At 42.6% G+C, this 22897-nt stretch overlaps 1 protein-coding gene across 30 annotated transcripts in view; it reads right to left on the reverse strand.

The window, feature by feature from the left end:
* ZBTB20 (zinc finger and BTB domain containing 20) overlaps positions 1 to 22897 on the reverse strand; it is a 758521-nt gene that overhangs the window by 25355 nt on the left and 710269 nt on the right. For all 30 annotated transcript variants that reach the window (XM_045507287.2, XM_074363908.1, XM_074363967.1 and 27 more), the window contains one exon: positions 8481 to 10085. In XM_045507287.2, the coding sequence (XP_045363243.2) occupies positions 8481 to 10085 (1605 nt within the window). The remainder of the gene's footprint in view (positions 1 to 8480; positions 10086 to 22897) is intronic.

Raw genomic sequence — 22897 nt, forward strand, 5'->3', positions numbered from 1 at the left:
TGGTGTGGAGGTTGAGTAGGTGGTTGACAGCACAATGATCTCAGAGTCAAATGGTCCTGTTCAAATGCAGGCACCAACACAGGGCATGCTACTCTGACAAATCTCCAAATGCCTCTGAGGTATACAGTTCTACTTACCTCACTGTGCTGGTGTTGACATAAAATACATATGAAATCACTTTGCAGACCACCAAGAGTGGAGTGGGAATACTTGCACGGTGTTCTTATTATAAGACTAATTCTCTGCCTCCCCAGCCCCCATTAAATGGTTCCATACGCTTTTTTTTGAACTCTTGAGTCAATTTTAAAAATAGTTTTCTCTTTCCTTGCTCTCAGTGTGTTGGCTGAAACCCTTCTTTCTCCTCAGTTTACTGCTTTGATTTGCTATTGGCTTAGAAACCAAACAATCAAGCTTGCTAAAATCTGTAACATAAATAAGAATATTGTCACTGAATGACCACATGAGATATTCTGCTATAAGTAATATCCACAGGCCTGTAACATCTCTCTGGATGAACAGAGGCTTGTTTTTGTTGGTGCTGTTTGTTCTCTGCTCTGCTCTTGGCGGGTGAGATGAACTACAATAAGGTGTTTCCATCTCTCCCACCTCATGGCTGACTGCCCATTGGAGGCACCCACCTCAGAGAAGAAAGTCTGTCTATGCTCTCTTCTCTAACCCAGCCCAAAGCTCAAAGCCTTTGAAACTCTCTGGGGTAATATTTCAACATCTGGACGATGCATCAGGGTAGGAAATCTAGCTCTTGAATCTGAGTTAACTGCCATTTAAAATATGTGCCTTGACTGTGTTTCCACTTTTTCCATCGTGAAACAGAAGAGGTTTGATGTGTCGTGGTGATAATGGCAATGAAAACAATCAGCAGGTACTACGTGCTTACTACGCGCCAGGCTCCGGGTTAGCGCTTTATGTTCGTGATCTGTTTTATGAAACTTTAACTCATCAGAAAGCTTTTTTGTTGTGTTTGTAAACATGAAAAATATGGTCTGAAGTTCAGGATCCTAAGAAATGGCTGTTTGGTTTAGAAATTACTCCACAAATTTCCAAGCCGATTTTACTGATCTTTGAACTTCTTTCCTTTAGTTATTTACTAATGTTTTGGCCGAGTTCCTTCTCCTCTCTGCTGTCTTCCAATTTCCTTTCCCTTCTTTCTCACTGATGAAACAACATGAGCCCTAGGACTGCAGGATGAGAAGAGAAGGGTTTCACTTTTAGGCTAAGATTTGGGAATTTAGGGAAGACTTGTTCTTAAATGAAGAGTTCAGTCTATGTGTGGTGTTTGTGTAGGTAGTTTGTTTGTTTGTTTGTTTGTTTTTGAAATGAGAGATTCCCTGAGAGAGACAGTCAAGCACGTTATTTTTAGTTGGAACGTTTCTGTCAGCTGTAAACATGCTTGAAACTCAAGCTGGTCTTTGTCATCCTCGTGCTTTTGGTACACTTTCTAGAGGCTGTGATAGGCCGGCCAGCTAACTTTTAAAACAGGTCCACCTGTCACCTTTAATGGGAAGTGTGCCTTCTTAGGTTCCAGATGGTATTTTGGCTGCTAGGAAGTTGAAACTTTGTCTGTGTTAAAATGCTCTTGCTGTTTGGAACTTTTGCCTTCTTAGAGCGTATATTTCCTCAAGGCAAGGTCACTGATGATGGCTTTTTATTTTCACACCCTTCTAATATGACTATCAATGGATTCTTCACAGTTGTCATCTTTCCCTCCATAGCATCTATGTTTATGTCATTTGTATGCACGTAGTTTTGGTTGGACCATCTATTATCCCTGTGACCCTGGGCTTTCTAAGTGTTTCCATCTCTCTGGGTTTGTTTCCCCTTCTGTAAGTGAGGAGTTGGACCAAGCACTTGCCATGTCCCTTTGCAGGTTTAGAGGCCTTCTCCCACTGTGGCCCACATCCCTGATGACTCTGGTCTAGGCCTTGTCAACGCATGACCTGAGGGTGACCTGCTTAAATCACTCAAGGCATCAGCAGTTCCACATTTTAAATAGGACAAAGTGTCCTGCCACAGAAAAACAGTGTGATAGTTAATGAGGAAAAATGTTTGCAAAGCACTTGGGAGCTCCTTAAAGGCAAGTGCTCTATAATTATTCAGGTGCTGTGCTGGTGGTGTGTGGGTTTTCCAGGAACTGTCTTACTAAATGGGCTACATTTTCAGATTAGTCAGGTGTAAACAACTCATTTCTTTATGTGTGGATCTGAAACAGTATCACTCACTAGAAATGTTAATATTGCTCTCTCCCATTATTTTCCTGCATATTCCTTATAGTCATTCCCAAAGGGCTTTCAACATGATACATGAAATGGATATGGTCTGTTGACTGTTGCTCTCAATGTGGAGAAATGAAAAGTTAAGATGATGCAGTGGATGGCTTTCCAGGTCTGAGCCTCTGGCCAGAAATGCCAAGTCTGATTGGTTAGAGAGGGACACAGAGTACAAAGCAGACACTAGAATTAGACACATGATGGGGAAACTCATATAAGCCCCCTACACTTTAACATGATCTGTTTTGGGGCCATACAGATGCAGGAGTCAGATATGAATTCCACTTCCTTGGCTGGATGACCTGGGCATGTTACTTAACCTCGCTAAGCCTCAGTTTCCTTATCTGCAACTTGAGAATAATATAGTAAGTACCTGTCTTGTGAAGACGTTTTGAAAATGAAAGAGAGAGAAAATACTCTGCACAGCATATGTTATCGCTTGAAGAAAAATTCAACTGTTCCCTTCAGCACAAAGGAACTGGTGATAAATGAAGTCAACTGAAAAATGACTTGTGCGGCATGGGGAAGCCAACACAGAATTTAAAGAAGAATTGTTTCAGATAATCAATAAAGCAAGTGATTATACTGCAGCTATGCAGTTCAGAACTAAGGGTCCAGTCTTTTCTCAGCCACGTATGCTCATGGAAAGAAGTGACACCATGAATAAAGTATAGGCAAATGGCATAGAAAGAGGATTTCTTAGCAGGCAACAAGTGAGTTCTGGAGGCTGAAAAAACAGATGGCACGTGGGGGAACTGAAGAGGAGGCAGCATCCTTTACAGTTCCATGGGTGGGGAGCAGTGAATGCATGTATTTTCCCCCATTTTTGGATGCCTGCTCTCTAAAGCGTCACTCTTCAACTCTTTCTTGTGGACCAGCACTGATACTCTACCATGACTGACAAGAAAAAGAAAAAAAGAAAAAGAAATTTAAGTCTTTCTGAGAAAATAATGTGTTTATGTATATGTCCCCTGAATTAAGTTCACGGGGAAAGCACACTCACTTATTTGAACATTCATTCACTGACTCAACAAATCCTTGTTAAGCAGCTACATATGCTAGCCTGTATTCATCTTTAGGTTTTAAAGCAAGAAGTCCCAAGACTGAGTCTTAAAAGAAAGTCCCACCTTAATAGCACTGCCAGATAAACTACCTGGCACCCAGTTAAATCGAAATTTCAGATAAACAATGAATTTCTTTTAGTATAAGTATGTCACAAAATACTGAATGGGACATACTTACACTAAAAAATACTTGTCATTTATCCAAAATTCAAATTTAACTGGGCACCTTGTATTTTTGTTTGCCAAATCTGGCAACGCTATACCTGGTAGTAATTAAATACTCTGAATGCCATCTTAGTCTTGTTATTATGTGTGCAATTTTGTTATATAGACAAGGTCAGAACAAGTAGAACATGGTATCTGAATTAGGTTCAGATTCTTGGGAGAAGGTACTTAATATATAAATGTGCAAAGAATTATTGCATTATTTCTAAGGAGCTACAGCATACAATAAATAGACAAGTCTGGAAAAATAGGCCACTTTTCCTTTTGGGAGTGATTAGACGTCATTAGAGAAGGATTCAGTTCTTTCATTTATCAAATATTTCTTGAATGTTTATTATGTGTAAGGTATTATGCTAGGTATATCAACATATAAGATATATATTTCTCTATATATCATATATATAATTATATATGAACCTTATTTCACAAGGTTTACAGTCCAGTGGGAAGGGACTAAGACACCCATATAATGATAATGCAAGTCAGTACTGTTAAGTGCCAGAGGGGCAATTTGCCAGGGAACCTGTGCATATATGAGATATTTGCATGCACAATACAATTAATGACTATAAAAGCCATCTGTTGTCCATAACTCTGGTTTACTTTTTCCAAGCACATAGATTCTTACAAGTGGGATTTTGGAGAGCCATGTTATATAACAAAGGCAACCTGAAACCATCCTCCTCCAGATCACCCAGGCTATCTAGGGACATGACACCCAGCTTCGTGTGAGTCAGGGCTTGTTAAAGCGCAGGGTGCTGGGCTCCATCACCAGAGTCTCTGGTCCGGGTCTGATGGACCTGAGAAACTGCCTGCTGCTGCTGCTGCTGCTGCAGCGTCACACCCTGAGAAGCACTGCTCCAGCCTCAGCTCTGAACCTTCCCTGTTGACTGGCTTCCACGTCCACAGTCACACCAGGCTTCGCCTCTGTCTTTCCCTTCCATCCCTTTTCTTTGACTTCTGCTTTTTCTCTTGGGAGAGGGCATGGAGTCCATGCCAGGATGGTTTGTGTTATCTTTTCTTTTTCTCAAATTCTCTTGTTTTCAAATGTGTCCTTGACTCTTGTTTTCCTTCCTCACAACTTTTATGAAGTTGCATAAAGCAAACCTAAGAAACTCCTAAAGAGATGAAGTCCTACTGTGGTTTGTTTGGCAGTAGATGGAGTGGTTTAGTGAGAGATTTTCTTAAAAAAAAGTCCTTAAGGAATGGGGAAAAAAAGTTCCTGCTGTGGAGGAAGTTCAAGGGACACCCATGGGGTATCACATTGCTTCCGTATTTGAATTCTACTGAGGAAGGAAATATGTTGAGAGTTTATTACTCAGAGACTGGAGATAGAGCAAAGAAACTCATTATCTCCTGAGAGGAGAGGGCTAAAATAATGATGAATTTTTTTAAAAAGACATTAAGTGGTACTTTACCTTTTATGAAAAGCTCTCACATGCATAATACCTTTACAGCTACTCAAAAGGCAGGAAAATTATTATTTCCACTTTAAATTCAAAGGAACTGAGGGTTATGAAATTAAGTGGCTTGCTTAAGGTCACAATTAGAGGAACCAAAACTGAACTCAAATCATCTAATTCCAGTACAGTCGTCATTCACTTACGTCCCTACTCTAAGTTTCAGGGTTATAATCATCATGGAATATGCTCTACAACCAGTTTTTTTTGGTTCTCGAAGGCAGGGCTTAGCTCCAAAGTCAATATGATGGACTACTTATTTGTCACAAACATGTCCCTTTGATGAACATGTGGATCATTAACACAGTTACACAGAATTTTATTTAGACTCCAGATCTCAGAATGGATTTTCTGCAGTTGTTGAAAGTGAGTATCATTTACATTAAAACTTGGAATTACTAAACTACACAGCCAGTTACCATGCATAGTAGCTGTGATGCCAAGAACCTAAGTTTCTTCCCTATTTGCTCTGTCAAGCTACTTTATCTTGGTAAGATTCTTTTTGGTTAGACTGTAGGTAAGAATACAGAATTCATGCCTCCTCTTCTAAGAACCCCCAGTACTTTCTAGAATCTTTTTAGACCAACATTTGGCCTTTTTGCTGTGGATCTGTATCATTTCCACTGGGCTCCTGTAAAGTCAGGAGGCCCCTCTTTTTTGATGTTTTCCCAAGAGATTGGAGAGAACTTTGTTTTGAAATGTAGGCCACAGTGAATCCAGATCCTGAGTTACTTCCATATGTTCCGGCTGTCTCACCTTTTGAAAACCTAGACCAATAGCACCTAAACTTTGTTAGGTATAGACTCCTTCATGCAGACAAAAGTCTTGATAGAGAGATGGCCCTGCCAAACTGCCACTGCCAAATGATTCTGGGATGAAAGGGAAGAGTGATGCTTCTTTTAAACGAAGTGCTGGAGTGAGATATGTCCATTATTAATTGTCCCTGGACACAGCCATGTTATACACACCAATAGGAAAACCTTGATAATTTACTGAGGACCTTCATAGTTTACTAGAGATCTGAAGGCTACCCTTTGAGCATAACTCAGATTTATAAAATGACTTGACTTGTAGCTTTTGTATCTCTGATGTCTAAATTTGCAAATCTGTTGCTGGTTTTCTTATGGGCAAATCTAGTTATTTGGGTTAACCACAGAATCCTTTGAATAAATGTGTTTACACACCAAAACACAATTTTCAGTAATACACTAAAATTTTTCTGTTGTAAAGTTAAAGCCTTATTTCAATATGTGATCTCATAGAATGTGTAAACTTTCTATCTGCTAGGTCTATTGGAAGAGATGAACAGAAGGGCAGAATAGAAGTGTTTTTGGATCCAAGATGAGGAAAGTCAACTTTGCTTAAGAATATACTTCCACAAATGGTCTCTTTTTTCCCCTTAATCCTTAATTGGATTGTTTACAAAATAGCTGTTCAGAGGAGGAAAAGACATAAACTATGTGAGAGCACTCTGTAAACCATAAATTGCCATATAAATAAAAATACAACTATTTGATTAATTTACTAAGTAGTGATGATACCCTTCTCACATGGAAAACTTCCTTGATTGATCTCAGAGTATCAGTGCATTCACATTTACCCCAAGTAAACACAGTGACTTACCACTACCCGATTTTCTTCCTAAATTCAGTAGTGAGTCACTATGTTGTTTTGGAGGTATGAAAACTGTCATCTTTAAGAACAACTGATTTGCATAAAGGCACCTACATGGATTTACATACTGTCCTGACTTAAGCTGAACTGTAAAGAAGGAAAAATTCCCCTGAAGTCATGTTCTATTTCAGTTGTTCACTTCCATGTTGATTTGTTTGTCACTGTCCTTCTCTCCTACTTCCCAATTTAAGTTGATCTGTTTTACATCCTATCCCTTGGCTATTCCTGCCAGCTGATCTGAGAAACAAGGTTGCTTTTAGGATCTAACTTGTTTTCATGTATTATAATTCAAGTATGTAACTTTCTCCCTTCAATTTATTTGTCATTTAGCAGGGATATTCTAGAAATAGAGGTTTACCAGAAGAGTGACTCTCATAAGAGGAATTTCAAACACTGTGATCATCATTGGGGTAAGTATTTTCAGGTAGTAGAGAATCCATGTGAAGTCATATCAATACGTAGTCCCCTATATGGAGGAGTGTCTGTGGAGTTCTCACTTCTTGTCTGGTTTTAGAACTAGGAAAGGGCTCTGGCTGGGAGGTCAGGAGATTTTGGCTCTATAATCATGGACTCCAGGGATGAAACACCATCTTGCCCAGCTACTTACCTGATGATTGAATCCCCTCTATAACATCCCTATAAAATGATCACCCATCCTCTCCTTGAACACCACTAGTTATAGGTACTCACTGCCTTTGGAGGCTATCCATCCATCTCACAGCACCTCTGCCTGTTAACAAAACTTTCTCTTTAATTTAAGTGAATCTCCTTATAGCTTCCAATCATTGGTCTATTTCTACCTTTTGAAACCAAACAAAACAAGCTTAATGTTTCTTCCCTCCAACCCATTTAAACAATGCCAATAGTGCAAACTACAGGTACCCTTTATAAAGTGCTTATTATTAAAGTGGGAATTGCTCTAAGAACTTCATATATATTAATTCATTTAATCTTTAAAACAGCACTACAGGAAAGATGTATCACTACTATCCCCATTGTATAGATGAGGAAACGAACATATAGAAAGGTTCAGTGAATTTCCCAAGCAGGCAAAGGTCGGTAGGCACTTTCAGTTCAAACCTAGGCCCTGCCCAACATCTCTGGCACCTTTAACCATAACTCAATGCCATGACTTCACACCCCTTCACCATCCTAATCATACTATCCTGAGTGTGTCCCAGTTAGTCTACTGCCTTTTTAAAAGGGAGTACCCAGAACAGACTGTGGTCTCTAGATGTGGAATATAGAGAATAAATGCTAGAAAACAGAACGAGTCCATCACCTGTCCTCATTTCAGGGACCATAAATGCAGTGGCCTCTTCAAGCTGATGGTTCAGATAAAACTTACTACAGACTAAAACCCTTGCCCCTATTCTGCCCATACGACTCCAGTCTGTAAAATGAGGTGACAAGTATATGATCAGTAAGGATTTTTCCAGTTCTAAACTTCCAGGATTAAAGAATAGATTTCAACATTCAGTGTGTTTAAGGGATTTTTTTGCCTGCCAATTCTGTATCAGGCTTTCACATTTGGCCCTTAGGCATAAACAGTTTCTGTGATTTTGTCTTTCCCCAGGCAGGGTGCTTGGCTCCTGTGATGGGGCCACAGCTGGGGTTTCCAGAAGATGGCTTACAATGGGTCTCCTTAAAATCTGAAAGATGACTCCCAACTTCCCCTCCACCTGTCCCGCCTCCCCCTTCCCACAGCCCCTTCACACCCTCCCCCTGCAGCCTGGCCTCCGGGTGGAGGGGCGGGGCCTGCGCTCGCTCACCTGTGTGTACGAACATGTGCTTGACGTAGTTCTGTTTGGCGGTGAAAGTCTTGTTGCAGAGAGTGCACTCATAAGGCTTTTTTTCGCCCTGCCCACTGGCTGTGCTGTGGCCGGCGGATGGGGCCAGGGGCTGTGGCGCTGGCAGCTGTGCAGTAAAGGTCGACAGGCCGGGCTGGGACACTGTCACAAACTGGGTCTGCTGGCCTGCCAGGGGCTGTGGCAGGCTGAAGAGAAAAGGCTTGGGGCCGCTGCCCGCAGGCTGGGTAGTGAAGAGGGCCGGTAGGTAGGTGTTGCCGGCTGTGCCAATGACCTGTGTGTTGCTGGTTAAGGTCAGAGGCATCCTCAAGTTGCTGGTGAGGGTTTCCGTCTGGCGTAAATAGAGCTGGGTACTTGGCAATGGCTGCCCGATGGACGTGTTGACCGAAGGCTGCTGCAGGACATTCTTGTCGGAGCTGTTGCTGACAGTGATCACCGTGTTGTCCATCTCCACCTCGTTACTTCTTTCCGGGGAGGAGGCACCTGTCTCCAGCTGGTGCAGCGGCGGGACGCCCTCGGCGGGGGCTTCCGCGGCTTGCTCCGGTTGGGCGGGTTCGGCCTGGCTGTCCCGCGCCACCCCGGGCCCGAACTGCTGCTCCACGGAGTCAGGCTCGGTGCCTATGGAGGAGCTGACGCCCGAGTCGAAGCTTTCGCCCTTGGGCTCACTCTCGGTGCCCTCGGCCTGGTCGGTGTCTTCTGTGCACTCCTCGGACTCATTGCGCTCCAAGATCTGCACCCTTTGCTGCCCGTAGTAGTCGTAGTCGTCCTCCATCTCCTGCTTGATGTGAATGTTGCCCACTAGGGTCTGGATGCGCACGGGCCGGGGCTGCTTGCGGCAGTGCGTGGTCTCGGGGGTGGTGGACAGGTAGCGCTCCATCTGCTGCGAGCGCTCGTGGATGCGCGTGATCCAGCTGGGGTCTTCCATGTGGTGGTCGCGGGGCAGGCCGAGCGCCGTCTCGTGGTGGCTGACCACCGCGCCGCTGTAGAAGGAGCGCTCGCCGCTGCCGTTCTGCATGGAGCAGGCGTAGAGCGCCGAGTAGATCCTGTCCACGCTGTGCTGTGGATGGCTCTGCAGGTAGCCCGACTCGGTGTCGCTGCTCTGGCCCGATGTGCCTGACTCGGGAGTGCCCCGTGGCGTGTCCTGGCCGGAGTCCTGGATCCCCGGGAACACATCGCCCACGTTCTGCGACACGATGCGCGTGCACTCATCGATGACCGTTTTGATCTGCAGGATACTGGCGGCCGTGAGGATCTGCAGGGCTTCCGACTGCGAGACGCGCAGCACGCCGCTGTACATGAAGTCAATGAGCTTTTGCACCGACTGCACCGACACCACGGACGGGATCTCAATGTCGCTGTAGCCCAGCAGCAGCTTGTCCTGGAAGAAGGGGCTGCCTGCGGCCAGCACGCAGCGATGTGCGCGCAGCATGCTCCCGTGGATGCGCACCGTCACGTCACAGAAGTGGCCACGGTTGCGCTGCTCGTTGAGGGTCTCGAGCACGGAATTGCTGAAGTTGTGAAGGTTGATGCTGTGAATGCGCTCGGTCATCCCCTTGCAACTGATGTCACCTGGACAGCAAGACAGACAGGAGACAGGGCGCAGGTCAGAGCTAGCTGATTGCATTCCTAACACCCAGGTCTGAGATGGGCAATGCTCATGGCTCCTAGAAGCACCCCCCTGACAGACACAGGTGGGCTCTATGGCAAGATGGACAGGCTTTGCACAGGGGTCAAGCTGTGGGTATGATGTCCTATGGGAACAAGGCCTTGCATATTGTTCCAACAGTGCCCCAGCTATTTTGGGGGTACTGAATCCATATTAACCCCCTAGACCTTCAGCCAGAGTTGTCGATATAAGCAGAGCAGCCTAAAAAAACAGGTCATTGCCTGCTATTCCTACAACTTCAGCGAATAAGAACTGAAAGGCAAACAGAACACTTACTCTTGTGAAATTGCACCTCTACTTTAGATATAGGCTGAAGCCCAGGTCCTTTGGGAAAGCTTCCGTTTTCCTCAATTTATCAAAATTTCTTTTTATTCACATACCACAACACTGTTTATAGTTAAATGAATTCCCTTCCTGTTAATTTATATGGTGCATTCCCTAAATCCACACCATGGACACAAAAATCCTTGAAAAATTCAACCCAGAGTAAGATATCCACTGAATAGCTGCCAGCATGTTTTCAGTCAAGGGACAGGCAATCTGCTAGCTACAGGGGGACTTGCCCTCTGCTTTCTGTATCTACACATTCTTCTCATCATCTCTGACCACCTGTTTCTGGTGATTGTCTGTGATATGGTGGTTGTCCTTGTCTGAATTTTCTGGGGCTTAATAAAGAAGGAATGTTAAAAAGGTCAAAGATGGAGGCGTTGGCCTGGGAGACTGGAGTACACTAGGTGATCATATTTGCCATTCAAACTGGGCACTTTTGAGACTGAAAGGGAGCACCATTAATAATTAGGTCAGGACAGCAGGAGTAAATCCGAAGTGGGACGTACGATCACCTGAGGTAACTGGGTGCTCTATGCACTTGCTAGAGAAATCAAACAGCTCCCGGTAGGAAAGCACCACTCCACTATGTGGAGGATGTGGAGAGCCTGACCTGTTGTCACCCTTATTCCCCAGGCTGTGTAGACAAGGGATAACGTTGCTAACGTTTGATCACAGATTGAGAAAGAAAACAAGTGTCTGTAATACCAAGTCTTCCTATTTTTCTACTTCACGTCTCTAAGGAATCTAAAGAATCCTTCTCTTCAAAGTATTCTCCAATCAGATTCCCAGTCTTCACAACTGAGCAATCAGCTTGAGGGAGGCTAAGAAAGTAGGCTTTCAAATCAGGTGAGCCAAGTACGGGCTGTTGGCTGTGACCCAGGTCCCTGTTCCTTGTTGGAAGTGACCCAGAGGCAAGGGCAGGCACACAGGAGGCCCACCTCTTCAGGCTGTTTCTCCTCTGCCTTAGGAGAAAGGACCTGCTCAGGGAAGTCTGAGCCCCACTGGGTTTGCTACCTTGCTCCACCCAATCTCCTCGTGCTGTCTGAGCTCAGTTGGTGTGACCATATCCTTATATTCTCATTCGTTTCCTTTGCTCCCAACTTGACATTTAGTCAGCCTCACATATATCCTCTTAACTTAACAAATGCCTGTGGGCTCCATGTTCTCTTTCAGTAAAATAATTTGTGCAAATTTTTCATAGGAGAATTCCTTCTTGTTCTGATTTCCATCAGGCCTGACATGTGCCTAAAATATTTCATTAGCCTACTGTTTCTATTTTTTTCTCTTATGTAAAACAAACTGTCTTTGCCAGATTAAAGAATCATGGTGAATCCTCTATAACTGTGCTAATACAAAATATGGACTGAGGGGACGGCCCCAATAACCTAGGAAGGAAATTTCAGGAAATCAGTCAGCAGCCTTAATTCCAAGGTCTTGCTTGCTGAATCCCCCATGCATGAGTACCATGATCATAATAACAAGAGCAAACATTTTTTTAAGAGTGGACCATGTGTTGAGTTCTAACTACTTCATGTATATTATTTCATTGAATCCTCATACCAATCCTATGATGTAGGTTAATATTATTACCCCCATATTTCAGATGAGGAAACCGAGGCCAGAGAAATTAAATTCACTCAAGGTCACAGAGGAATTGGTGGTGGAGCTGGCATTTGAACCCAGGGAGTCTGGTTCTACAGTTCATGCTCCTATCTGTATTGCATGCTTTGTGCCTGAATGAAGTCTGGCCCTTAGGTGTCGTGGGTCTGCTGTAAAGCTGGGTGGAAACATTTGTCCAGAAAGCCCTCCAGCTACTTCTATACCTTTCCACAAATTAGCATGCTGTTCATGTTTCTAGGCCTTGGGTCTTCAACATAGCCTCAGTCATCTAATAAAGAACATCTTTTTAAAACTTTATAAATGGAATAATGCAGGAGATACAACAACTTGTCCTGGTACTAAAATGTAGAGTTTTCTACATGCATTTTACTATCACCAAGGTCTCTTTCATTTAAGTACAATGTTAATAAGCACTAAAACTGGTTGCATCTCTGATAAAATCACCATCTCTGAGTAGGATGGATTTGCTAAAAAAATTTTTTTCCACACAGGTGAAAGCACACATTAAACACACAACTGCTTACAGCACCAGTCACATCTGTGTCACTAAAGATGTTACATTTGACAAAGAGTTGTCTTCTTTCTGATGATTCTGGGAAGAAGTTCAATTGCAATTATCATAATGAGTAATAACCACTTAGCATTTTACAGTGTACAAACTCTTTCACACGTCACATCGCATTTACTCCTTACAACAATCCTGCATGTCTTCAGGACAGGTTCCATTATTACTACTTGATGTAAGAGGGAGTTGAGGCTAAATAACTTGTCCAAGTTTTACACAGTGAAACTGGTAAGTGGCAGGGTTGGGATTAGAACCCATGTCCCTTCAGGTCCTTTTCATCACACAGCACTGGATCACTGACCAATGAAACTTGGATTGCCCAAAGACTGAGGGCCAACCTGATTCTCAGGACATAGAAGAAAAGATAAAGACACTGAAAGCTATGATGGAGGCTGCTTTAGAGATGGAAATGGTCAACAAGAGCTGTCATTATATCACACACCTTCACACACACACACACACACACACACACACAAACACACACACACACACAGAGTCTCATGAGAAAAATTCAAACTATTTGTTTGACTGAGCTGGTCAAGTTGATCTGAATCAGGTAACCCTACAGAGATAATCACAAAAAATTGTCTGTTAAATAGTCTGAGTTATGATTATTTCAGTCATATTGTCATCAACTTCATTAAAAACCACAGAGACAAACTCAAACCTGTGCACACATATAACCTGACCTGACAGGCCCAGTTGGATTCTTATAGACACAATTTTTAAACATCTCTCCAAGTGCACTGGTCCTACGCTGCAGTGAGCAGCCATGAAAGGCCGAATCGGTTTTGCTGATATGGGTATAGATGCGATGGGGGCCCTGCGTGTCCATTCAAGCATGCCTCGTCCCTCCGGCACACAATGCCGAAACAGTTCCTTTCCCAGGCTTTCTTTTATTTTACCACTAATACAGTGGGAAAAAGTTTCTCCTACGGCAAGGCAATGTCCAGGCTTTTGTGAAAGAGGTCCTTTTCATCCAATGGGCATTAATGTATAGATTCCAACGGAGTAAATCTGAAATACTCTACTGTAGAAGATTTGTTCTCCATTGAAAACAAATCTTGATTAGATGGTTATTCAGAGACTGTATAGGAAGGAATGGTGTGAAAATGCTAACTCCATTCTCTCCTAGATTGGCACTGAATAGGCATTTGGGCTATTCAAAAAAAAAAAAAAAACCCTCAAACTCTACAAAACCATACAACTTTACAAAGATTTTGTGTATTAGGGGAATGCCACCTCCCCCTCACCATCCCCTCAACCCCCCCAAAAAACCCCAAAAAACCCCACAGTGATGTTAACATAGAACTCATGGGGCCAAATGAAAAGTGTAATAAAAATAGTTCTGTGTATGTTTTAAAATAATAACCTAACTTCTTTCCACTAGAGTAAAAATATAGAGTCCTTCTGTGATGGCATTCACTAGAACATGCGAGGAATTCTATTCCTGAAAGCGATCGTGTATTCTGGGTGACTGTGTTCTGTGAGTGGGCACAGTAGGGATGAGGCTGAGGCGGGAGTGAGCACCGAAGGGGAATTCTGCTTGTGGCGAAATAGCTGAGAGAGGGCCTGGCTCCCTGTCTTGCAGGAACCCGGCTCCTGCCTGTCTCTTAAACTGTGGGTGTCCAGGGATAGGACTTAGCATGAGAGTAAAAAGCTGCCGATGCACAAGGGAAAATGAACAAGAAAGGAAACAGCAGGCAATACAATCTCTTTTAATTAGGTGTGAAATCCAGTCCTTTCTCAGCCTAGATATATAAAATGAAAGTAGTGTAAGGGTGAGGTGCTGCAGAGGGAGATGGGAATTTGAAGTCTCTGTGGCTTGGAAAGAAACCCCGGCTCTCAGATGAAAACCAGTATGAATTCTGGTCAAGTCAATAGGCCTAAGTCAAATGGCAGGGCCGAAGAGCCCTTGAGCTTTCAATCTGGGCCACCAGGCTCACATGTGGTAAGTGGGTCAGCACACGAAATTGGGCCAGGTGGCCAGGCCTCCACGACCCCGCCTCTTATCACACCCTTTCCCAGATTGTGCTCTGATGCTTTTAGCAGGCTGAAGTTGCTCTTTCATTCATCAGGTGATTAGTGATGCTCTGAAGCTTTCGCATCTTGGAGCTACTTAGCAAGCTGGTCACACTAACTGGGAAAGAGCCAGTTCTTGCTGGAGAAAGCTGGGATGCAGGTGGCAACTCAGGCCCTTTCCTCCCAGAATCTACATCTGTTGCCCTGCCAGGGGCAAGACCTGAGTCATGTCTCCTTCACCTGTGTGCTGAGGGGGACTTGCTGAACTTCTGCACTGCAGGAGGTTAGAGGTTGCTTGCTCCAGGCTCCACCATCCAGAGCAGATGGCCCTGCAGGTCCCTACACTCCCTATCTCACTGGTATCATCACAGTCTTTGGCTAGGAGCACTGGGGAGACCACTTACGCAAACGCAATGAAGGGATCAGCATTAGAGTTGTATGAATAAATGAATACATGAAAGTTTTGTGACAAATTAACATTAAAATTTTACTTGAAACAGTAAAAAAAAATTAGGCTACATTTTAGCAACTATATAGGACCTATGTTATGCTTTTCTATGTAAAATTTACCCTCAACCTCATTCTGTTGTCAACTCCTTATTTTACTTCTACTCTGATTCTTTTTTTGTATTACATATAAATATATTTTCCTATTTATTTATGTATTAAACATTCTTTCAGGCCAACTTAAATCCTTTTAGTTAAAGGGTGAGGATATCATCAAATAATTAATCAACAAATCACTGTACATCAGCTTTATGGAACCGATTCTGAACATAAGTTAACACTTCATTTTGGAGTATTAAAAAGTTACATGCTTTATGAATCTATATACTTCGAGTATCTGATTCCCGTGGACTAACACAATGAAAGTTCAAACACCTTACTCTTGTACAGTACAGCTTGTGAAAGCTAAGTTTTAAGCTATCAAAGGCACTGGGTAGCTATAATGCTAGACAACATTCTGAAAGACACCTATGCCCTCATTCCAAAGCTGAAGGGAAATGGCTTCTTCTTGACGAGGAAGGACCTGTTAGGACTAAGGAGAAAAGTCAATGAAATCTGAGGTTGATGCCTTCAAATCCTCTTATATTGTAAACCTTTTGAGACACCTTTTAGTAGTTTGATTTTTTTCCCCCTAAAGCTCTTTCCTTACAAATTTAGCTGCAGCCCTATTGTAACCTTTTCCTTTGTTCACTAAATCCACGGAACAAAAACAGAGAGATACTGCATCTGTGGGAGGGATTTAAAAAAAAAATGAACAAAAGGATCTACTTAAATTCACAAAGTATGCAGTTTGAACTTGGCTTTGGATAGGCCTTAAAGAAAGGTCTGTATATTCAAATGCACAGTTAATAAGTTAGGTCCTTTATTTTGCTTGAGGGGAAATTATACATTCAAAAAGTGTTTATATAAAAACCAGCATCTTTTTACTTACTAACCTGTTCTCCTTTTGATCTCTACATCATCATAGACTTATTTTTAAAGGTAAAACAAATTTTTAACTTCAGCAAGTTCAAAGATCCAGTGTAACTAACTCCTGGGAAGCTATTTCTTTGGTAAATATCGTCCACTGGTGATGAAGAACAGTTAGGTAAGAAACTAATTTTTTGACTTTGAGGCAACTTTTCTCTAAACTTCAGTAAGTGAGAAAACAGAACCGTATAGTGTCATTATAAAAAAGCTTTTTGACAAAAATAATCACAGAGCTTCCCAAGTCACAGGACTTCCTTTAGTCCTCCACGGTTCGCTATTCTGAAACTGCTTTTGAAGCAGATCTTCAGATTCATGCTCAAATGTTCTCTTTGCTTGTGTCTTCCTAGAAAAAAAAAGTTGCTTCCATTGTGACAACTGGTTTTCAAGCATAGCTCTGTTTGTTCGTAGAAGGGGGCTAAACTCTTTCTCTCTGAAAAGTGTGGACTTGAGCCATGATTGACTGTCCTACTGAGGAATGAAGGCCTTCTATCTCAAAGCAACAAGGAAAAGCCAAGGAAAAAGGTAAATTTGTTTCGCTGGATGACTGGTTAAGATAGAAGCACAGAGGAGATTTGATGTGGGCCAGTTTAAGAAAGTAGCAGAAACTACATCTCAACAGCCCACCCAGGGTGACCCATTATGAAGCAGGCAGAAGATTTCCTTAAGAAAGAGCAGGACGTAAGTTCCTTCTGGCTCATGCTGAGACAAAGAATAGTCTAAACAAGTGTTGTCAGAACTGAAAACCTTGGGAAGCACTGGTGAGTGAGTGAAGTGGAAGGCATACTTTGCAATTATTCTAATTAGGAATAAAGTATTGTATTTTAATTTTGTTTATTTTTTATTAAATTCTTTATATGTTCTTTTATATAATATTTTATTATATCATTTACATATTACAGGATAAGGATGTTAAGCTGTAAGAGTCTTTTACTGCTAAGGTAACATTCTAATTATCTCGTCTTACTTCACTCATTTGATTGGATCTTATTTTGTCATTTTTCCCCAAATACAATCTCTGTGCTAATTCAAGAAGTTGGACATTTTGCCATCCCTTGATGGGCTGCATTCATTCTTAATTCTCTTCTTCTGCTGAATTTGCCCTAAGTTCTGAGATTACTGTGCTTTCTCTACTTCCCACGTTTCCTGTACCACCTGAGAACCCTGTTCAAGGTTCTTCCTTCTCCACAGAGCCTTCTTTGATTACTGAACTCCATCCTGAGTTCTTTCTTTTCCTGGTTCCCACTGGTAGGTGAGGTAATAAACTGAAACATTAATTTCTGTTTTTTTTTTTTCCCATGGAATTAGGAAACTTTTGTAATAATAAGGCGATTAAGAAAGACCAAGCCTTGCTTACAGTTCTAGGCTCCCTTGTACCAGGGACTTGTGGCTTCAGAGCCTGAATCAGAGGTTAAGCCCTAAAAACAAAGCCCTGAAACAGGAGGCTTTGATTTTTGAATCCAGGTTCTCTAAGAGGAGTTAAGCTGAGCTGTTTCTGGGGTGAGGAGGGGAGACGGTACTTAGGAATTAGATTGAAGTGGCCTGAAAGGGGAGAAAAGAATCAACTTCCTGTCAAATGAGGAAGGTGCCAAGGTTTGAGGTCTCTGCCTGCACACAACTCTGGTTGAGGTGATTGCTCAGCACACTTTTAGAGGCTGGACATAAAAATACACTTACTTGAGAGGAACAGTGAGGATCCTGGGACTGGGGCCATGTTCACTAGTTAGAACCACTGGGAAGGGCACATCTAAACCCAACTAATGCAGTCAGATGGACCCGGCTCGATGGCATCTTTGTCAGGTAGACAATGTCGATGATGGAAGACTTACAGACTAAGGATCTGACCCCTCCCTGGATGTCATGAGTCTTTTCCAAATCTAGGGAGGGGAAGGGAGCCCTGAAGGTGGACTGAATTTCTTGTTAACTTAGTGATAGGGGCCTTGGGTTTAATTTTCTTTAGAAAAACATGAAAATGTTTCTTGCACCTGAATGTTACAGAATAAGTCTGAACTTCTGATTGTTAATCCATATCAGTATATTATTGATTACTGTCTCTCTTCATTTTTCTTTTTTTGTGCCTACCCCATCTCTATAAGAAGACTCTAAGCTTCTTGGAGGTTAGTACCTTGCCTTGTTATAACTTCAACTACAACCACAAAGTCAGATCCCTCACACTGTCCAACACACTTCTTTACATTGAGTGGGTCTTATCTCAGAGTTTGTTTGCTTAGCTCTCCACTACACATCACAAAGATGCTGACAGTAAGTGGGCACCTTCCGACTTCTGAGGGCGCACCTTTTCTGAGCCACATCTACATGCTGTGGTCCCGGGGTCTTTCTGTCCCTGCAGTCCTGTGCGATGGGGAGTCTTCTCCTAGTCCCTTATCACCCTACCCCTCTCATTAGGGAAGTTCAGTATGAAGTCAAGGTCTAAGGCAATTGGTTTTTTATGTGTTCACTGCATTTCTCACAATGTGTGCTCATTCATTTGTGATTTCTGACACATGCCATTCTGTCCCCATCTCTCTGATTCCATTTCCTCCAAGAGACAGCTCACTGGTCCCACCGTCATCTGAAGATTCAGTGAAACTCAAAGCTGAGCCACACCTTGCAACTTCAAGTGAGAAGAGATGACAAATCTGTGGTGTGATATAAAAATGATCAGGGCAATCTTTCCTCCCACCCCCAACTCTTGCCTAACTGAGGGAAGCTAACTGGCTTGGTAACAGATGTTACAGAGCTATCTATCAATCAGATTTGATAATGGCCATTTAGATTTGCATAAACAGTGTCAGGGATTGTTTAGAATATTTTCACTTGATGGCCACTGGGTGTCCTCATTTACAAAGTAAATATGCAATATTTAGTGTAGGTCACCAGAGAATAAAAGACACTAGTTTTCTCTTTGGCCTTTCATATACTGAGTTTAAATTTATTGCTGAACTCACAACCAGGTCACATATTAGTACTGTTTAAAACCCTCCAGGTCAAACTGTTAAAGTTTATAACTTTAAAGTAACTTCTGCAGGTTTCAGACATGAATTTACAAGGCTGTTTCCTCAGTAGAGGGGACTGTGATCCAGCTATTAGAATGAGCCCTTATTCATTTGAAAATTGGCATGGGATTTTGAGGATCTGCTGAGAGAGCCAGGAAAGACGAGCAGAGAAGGTCTTAATTTATTCTTGAAAGAAAAGAGAACACCAAATATCTCCACGGGATATTTGTAAAATTCTGTTTTTCTCTCAACTTTTCTGAAAACCAATTAAAAATAATAATGAGAAAGATAAAATATGTCCTTTGCTTTGGAAGCCTGAAATAATGTGAAAAATAGTACAAGAGCTGTGTCATATAATGGTTATCAATCATTTCATATTTAACAACAGAGAATTAAGTTATTCCTTTGTGGACCTGTTGTCCCACCTGTAAAATGAAGATGCTGTGCTTCACAGGATGTTGTAGGACAAATAAAATAGACTATGAAGACACATGGGGTTCCTAAGAAGAGAAACTGTGCACAAGACAGACGCGAGGCATTGCTGATGTTCTAATTACAGCTGAGTCACAGTTGTGCGACTTGTTCCTGATGGCAGACGGGAGTCAAGGCCAGAGCTCATGCAGCCAACAAATATTTACCGTTTCGGCCACACCAAGGCACTGAGTGTGACATGCTGCTGGGCAGTCACATCGTGCTCCCTAAAGTGTTTTCTGCATGCCTAGGATTGTCGACGCTTCTACGTTTATATTACACACATCTCTGATGAGGTTATTTCCTTGCATGGCCAAAAGGATTTCCGTCTCCCCGCCTTGGAAATTCTCAACCTTGAGATACAAAACCACTACTGAATATCTAATAAAACTTGCCTTCAACTAGCTAACCTTTTTCAAAAGCCAAGTTCACCTAACTGTAATATTTTCTGCACTAGTGTATATCCCCAGGTTAATAATTACTCTCTGGCATGTCACTTCAGCATATAAATTGGCAGGATGATTCTGCACCATAATCAACAATTTATATAGATAATATCAGGGAAACTAGGAAGGCCTGAGAGCTATTCACTGCCTTCCAGAGGTATTCTCTGGCCTAACTTGGTTTTGCTTAACAGTGTTTTCTGTTTTTAAAGGACCACTCACCCATGCCTCTAGCACGGCTACCTCGAACTCTTCATCAGCTGTTTAAACCCCCAAAAGTGCACAGTAGCCAAGTCACTTTTACCCTGAGAGTTTAGTAAAGGCTCACCACACTCTCAGAGGGGGTGGAGAAGTGTCTCATTTCTTCTCAAGATCCTTGAGTTCCTGGGATTTACAGCATTTTCTGGGCCCTTAGTAGTAGATTTATTTCTGAACCACTGAACCAATGTAACCCTAAGACACATGTCTGCAGAGCCCCCTTGACTGTGTTTTACCCTAAGCCTTTCTCCTTTACTTTCCTCACTTGGCCCCTTTAATTTCACATTTAGAACTTCTTGAGGCTGAGTGGCCGAACACCACACAGCGCAGGTCTTATCTGATGTGCCGGCGCCTGGTGTGGCCTAAGACACACTGGGGTTTTGTTTTTGAAGTACAGGACTGATGTTCTGAAACCTAGACTCCAACACAAAGGAGATCATTAGCTCGTTTTGAGTGTCTTTTGTCTTCCCTCCTGGCCGCCTCCTACCCTCCCCAATACTTCCTCAGGCCTGTGCACCGGCAGCAGATGGCAACCATATTCCAAAGCTGAGTATGTACAAAATCGTGCCACGGAGAACAGAGCGGCTTCAAAGTTAGCTTTCTATTCAAGTGGGATGGCGGCGACTTCTGGAGGAGTGAACTCATCTCTCATTCATTTAGTCCTCTATTCATTCTGCCAGGAATTAGTTTTTCTACACATCAGTCTACTGTCCAGCCAGTGGAGGGGGGATGGGCGTGAAGAATTCTCTGGAGAGCCCTTCCAGCAGGAGGGAACCAGGATTCCAGCCAACCTCTGGTCCCCGGGGCCAGCTCTGTCTGCCACAGACCAAATCACATCATTCTCGCAAGAGGAGCTGGGGAGCTCTGGGTGCGGGGTGGGTTTCTCAAGACCCTCTCCTTGCTAGGCTGACAGCCACGTGCTTTCCCCAGGCAAAGCTTCGACCTGGGAAAAGGGTGAAACAAGGAGGAGGGTGTGGGGTTGCAGAAAACTGTGCAGGATGGTGCAGTAACAGGAAGTGGGAGTGGGAAAACCTCTCCTTTTGGTTGCTTCAAGGTTTGCTGGAGCTTTTGCCTAATCATCTGTTTGAGCATCTTGAAAATAAGTGTCTATTTTCATGATATCTATCAAAAACAGGCACCAGATTATACTACAGAGTAGACCTTAACCCTGCCATATTGCTACTAGAATCAAAACATGTAGCAGCCCACATCCAACAGAAAGTGATTGTTTTCCCAGCATACAAACCAGAGGGCATCTGTGATACACTTTGTTTTGAAGGTCTGCTGAATGAAAAAAATTAGGTAACAAAATCACTAACTATACTTTACAAATGGGAGAAATGCTCACAAAAACACTATCCCCTCACTTTTGCTCAGTTCGCCCTACCATTCATTCATTTAATAAGTATTTGCTGAGCACCAACTCTGGCTAAGCACTCCTCTGCTAGGTGCTAAGAATTCAGCAGTGAACAAGATGGACAGGATTTCTGCCCTTACAAATGCTTCCATATGGCCAAAATAAGCATTTAATACTTTAACTGCCGGAATATTATTTGAGGAATAGGAATAATTAATTTGTCTTACCTAGTGTTTCTTCTGAATCTTTCTCAAACATATTTCTTGAAGGTCCAGGCGCCTTTAACCAAGAAGTTCTGTCTTAAAACTCTCTCTATTGTTATATTCATTCCTTTCTTGGCTACAATGTTGAGAGTTCAGATTGCAACTGCTACCTTTCTCTTTCTCTCTCTCGCTCTCTTTTTTTTTTTTTTTTGGTGGAACTGTAACCCTGAGGATCGTTACTTTTCAAACTACACATGTATTTTCTCTGTAAATATTGTACCATCTAATTTGTGTCTTTGGATTCTGCTGATTAGCCATCAACATATGATTTAAGGAATACTGCATATGAGATGTAGAAATCGTGACTCAGTAAGTTCTTATTTTAAAGCTCTGACTGGGGATTTATCCAGACTTGCATACAATCTAGTTAAGCATTTGATCTGCAATTATTACTAAAAAGACTTGTAGCTCAAGTTCTATACCCATGTGTCCCTGGAATTCTATACTCAGCAAACACAGTGCTCCGGAGTTAAGAGAAGCAAGTGTCTGAAATGATCTCCACACATTACCCCAAACTACATGGGCACCATGGGATAGGAAAGGCTCACTAGGTACAATGAGCCAGCAAGTCTTACTGAATTTCTCAAGGTTACTTTTTTTCCCCCCTTCTCTCTCCAACTACTGCAAACTGTTTCAAAATGGAAGAAGGTAAGTGAGCTGAGTAATTAAGAGCAATACTCCTCTGCATTGAAACACATGCACTTTTCTAACTTTACCTCTTTTTTGAATTATTTCAAAATAGCCTGAAGCCATCAGGCAGACTGTCTTTCAAAAATATAAAAGATGCAGTTCTTTCATTGTAAGTGCATCTTTTGGGAAGGGGCTCTCTGATGGGGCAGCTCGGCAGTGTGCCCATTCTAAGGACCTGATGTTTTGGCCTCTTCAGGTATCAGAGCTGGAAGATATACAGGGAAAGG

The sequence above is a fragment of the Camelus bactrianus genome, chromosome 1 (assembly GCF_048773025.1).
Source record: "Camelus bactrianus isolate YW-2024 breed Bactrian camel chromosome 1, ASM4877302v1, whole genome shotgun sequence".
Lineage (NCBI taxonomy): Eukaryota > Metazoa > Chordata > Mammalia > Artiodactyla > Camelidae > Camelus > Camelus bactrianus.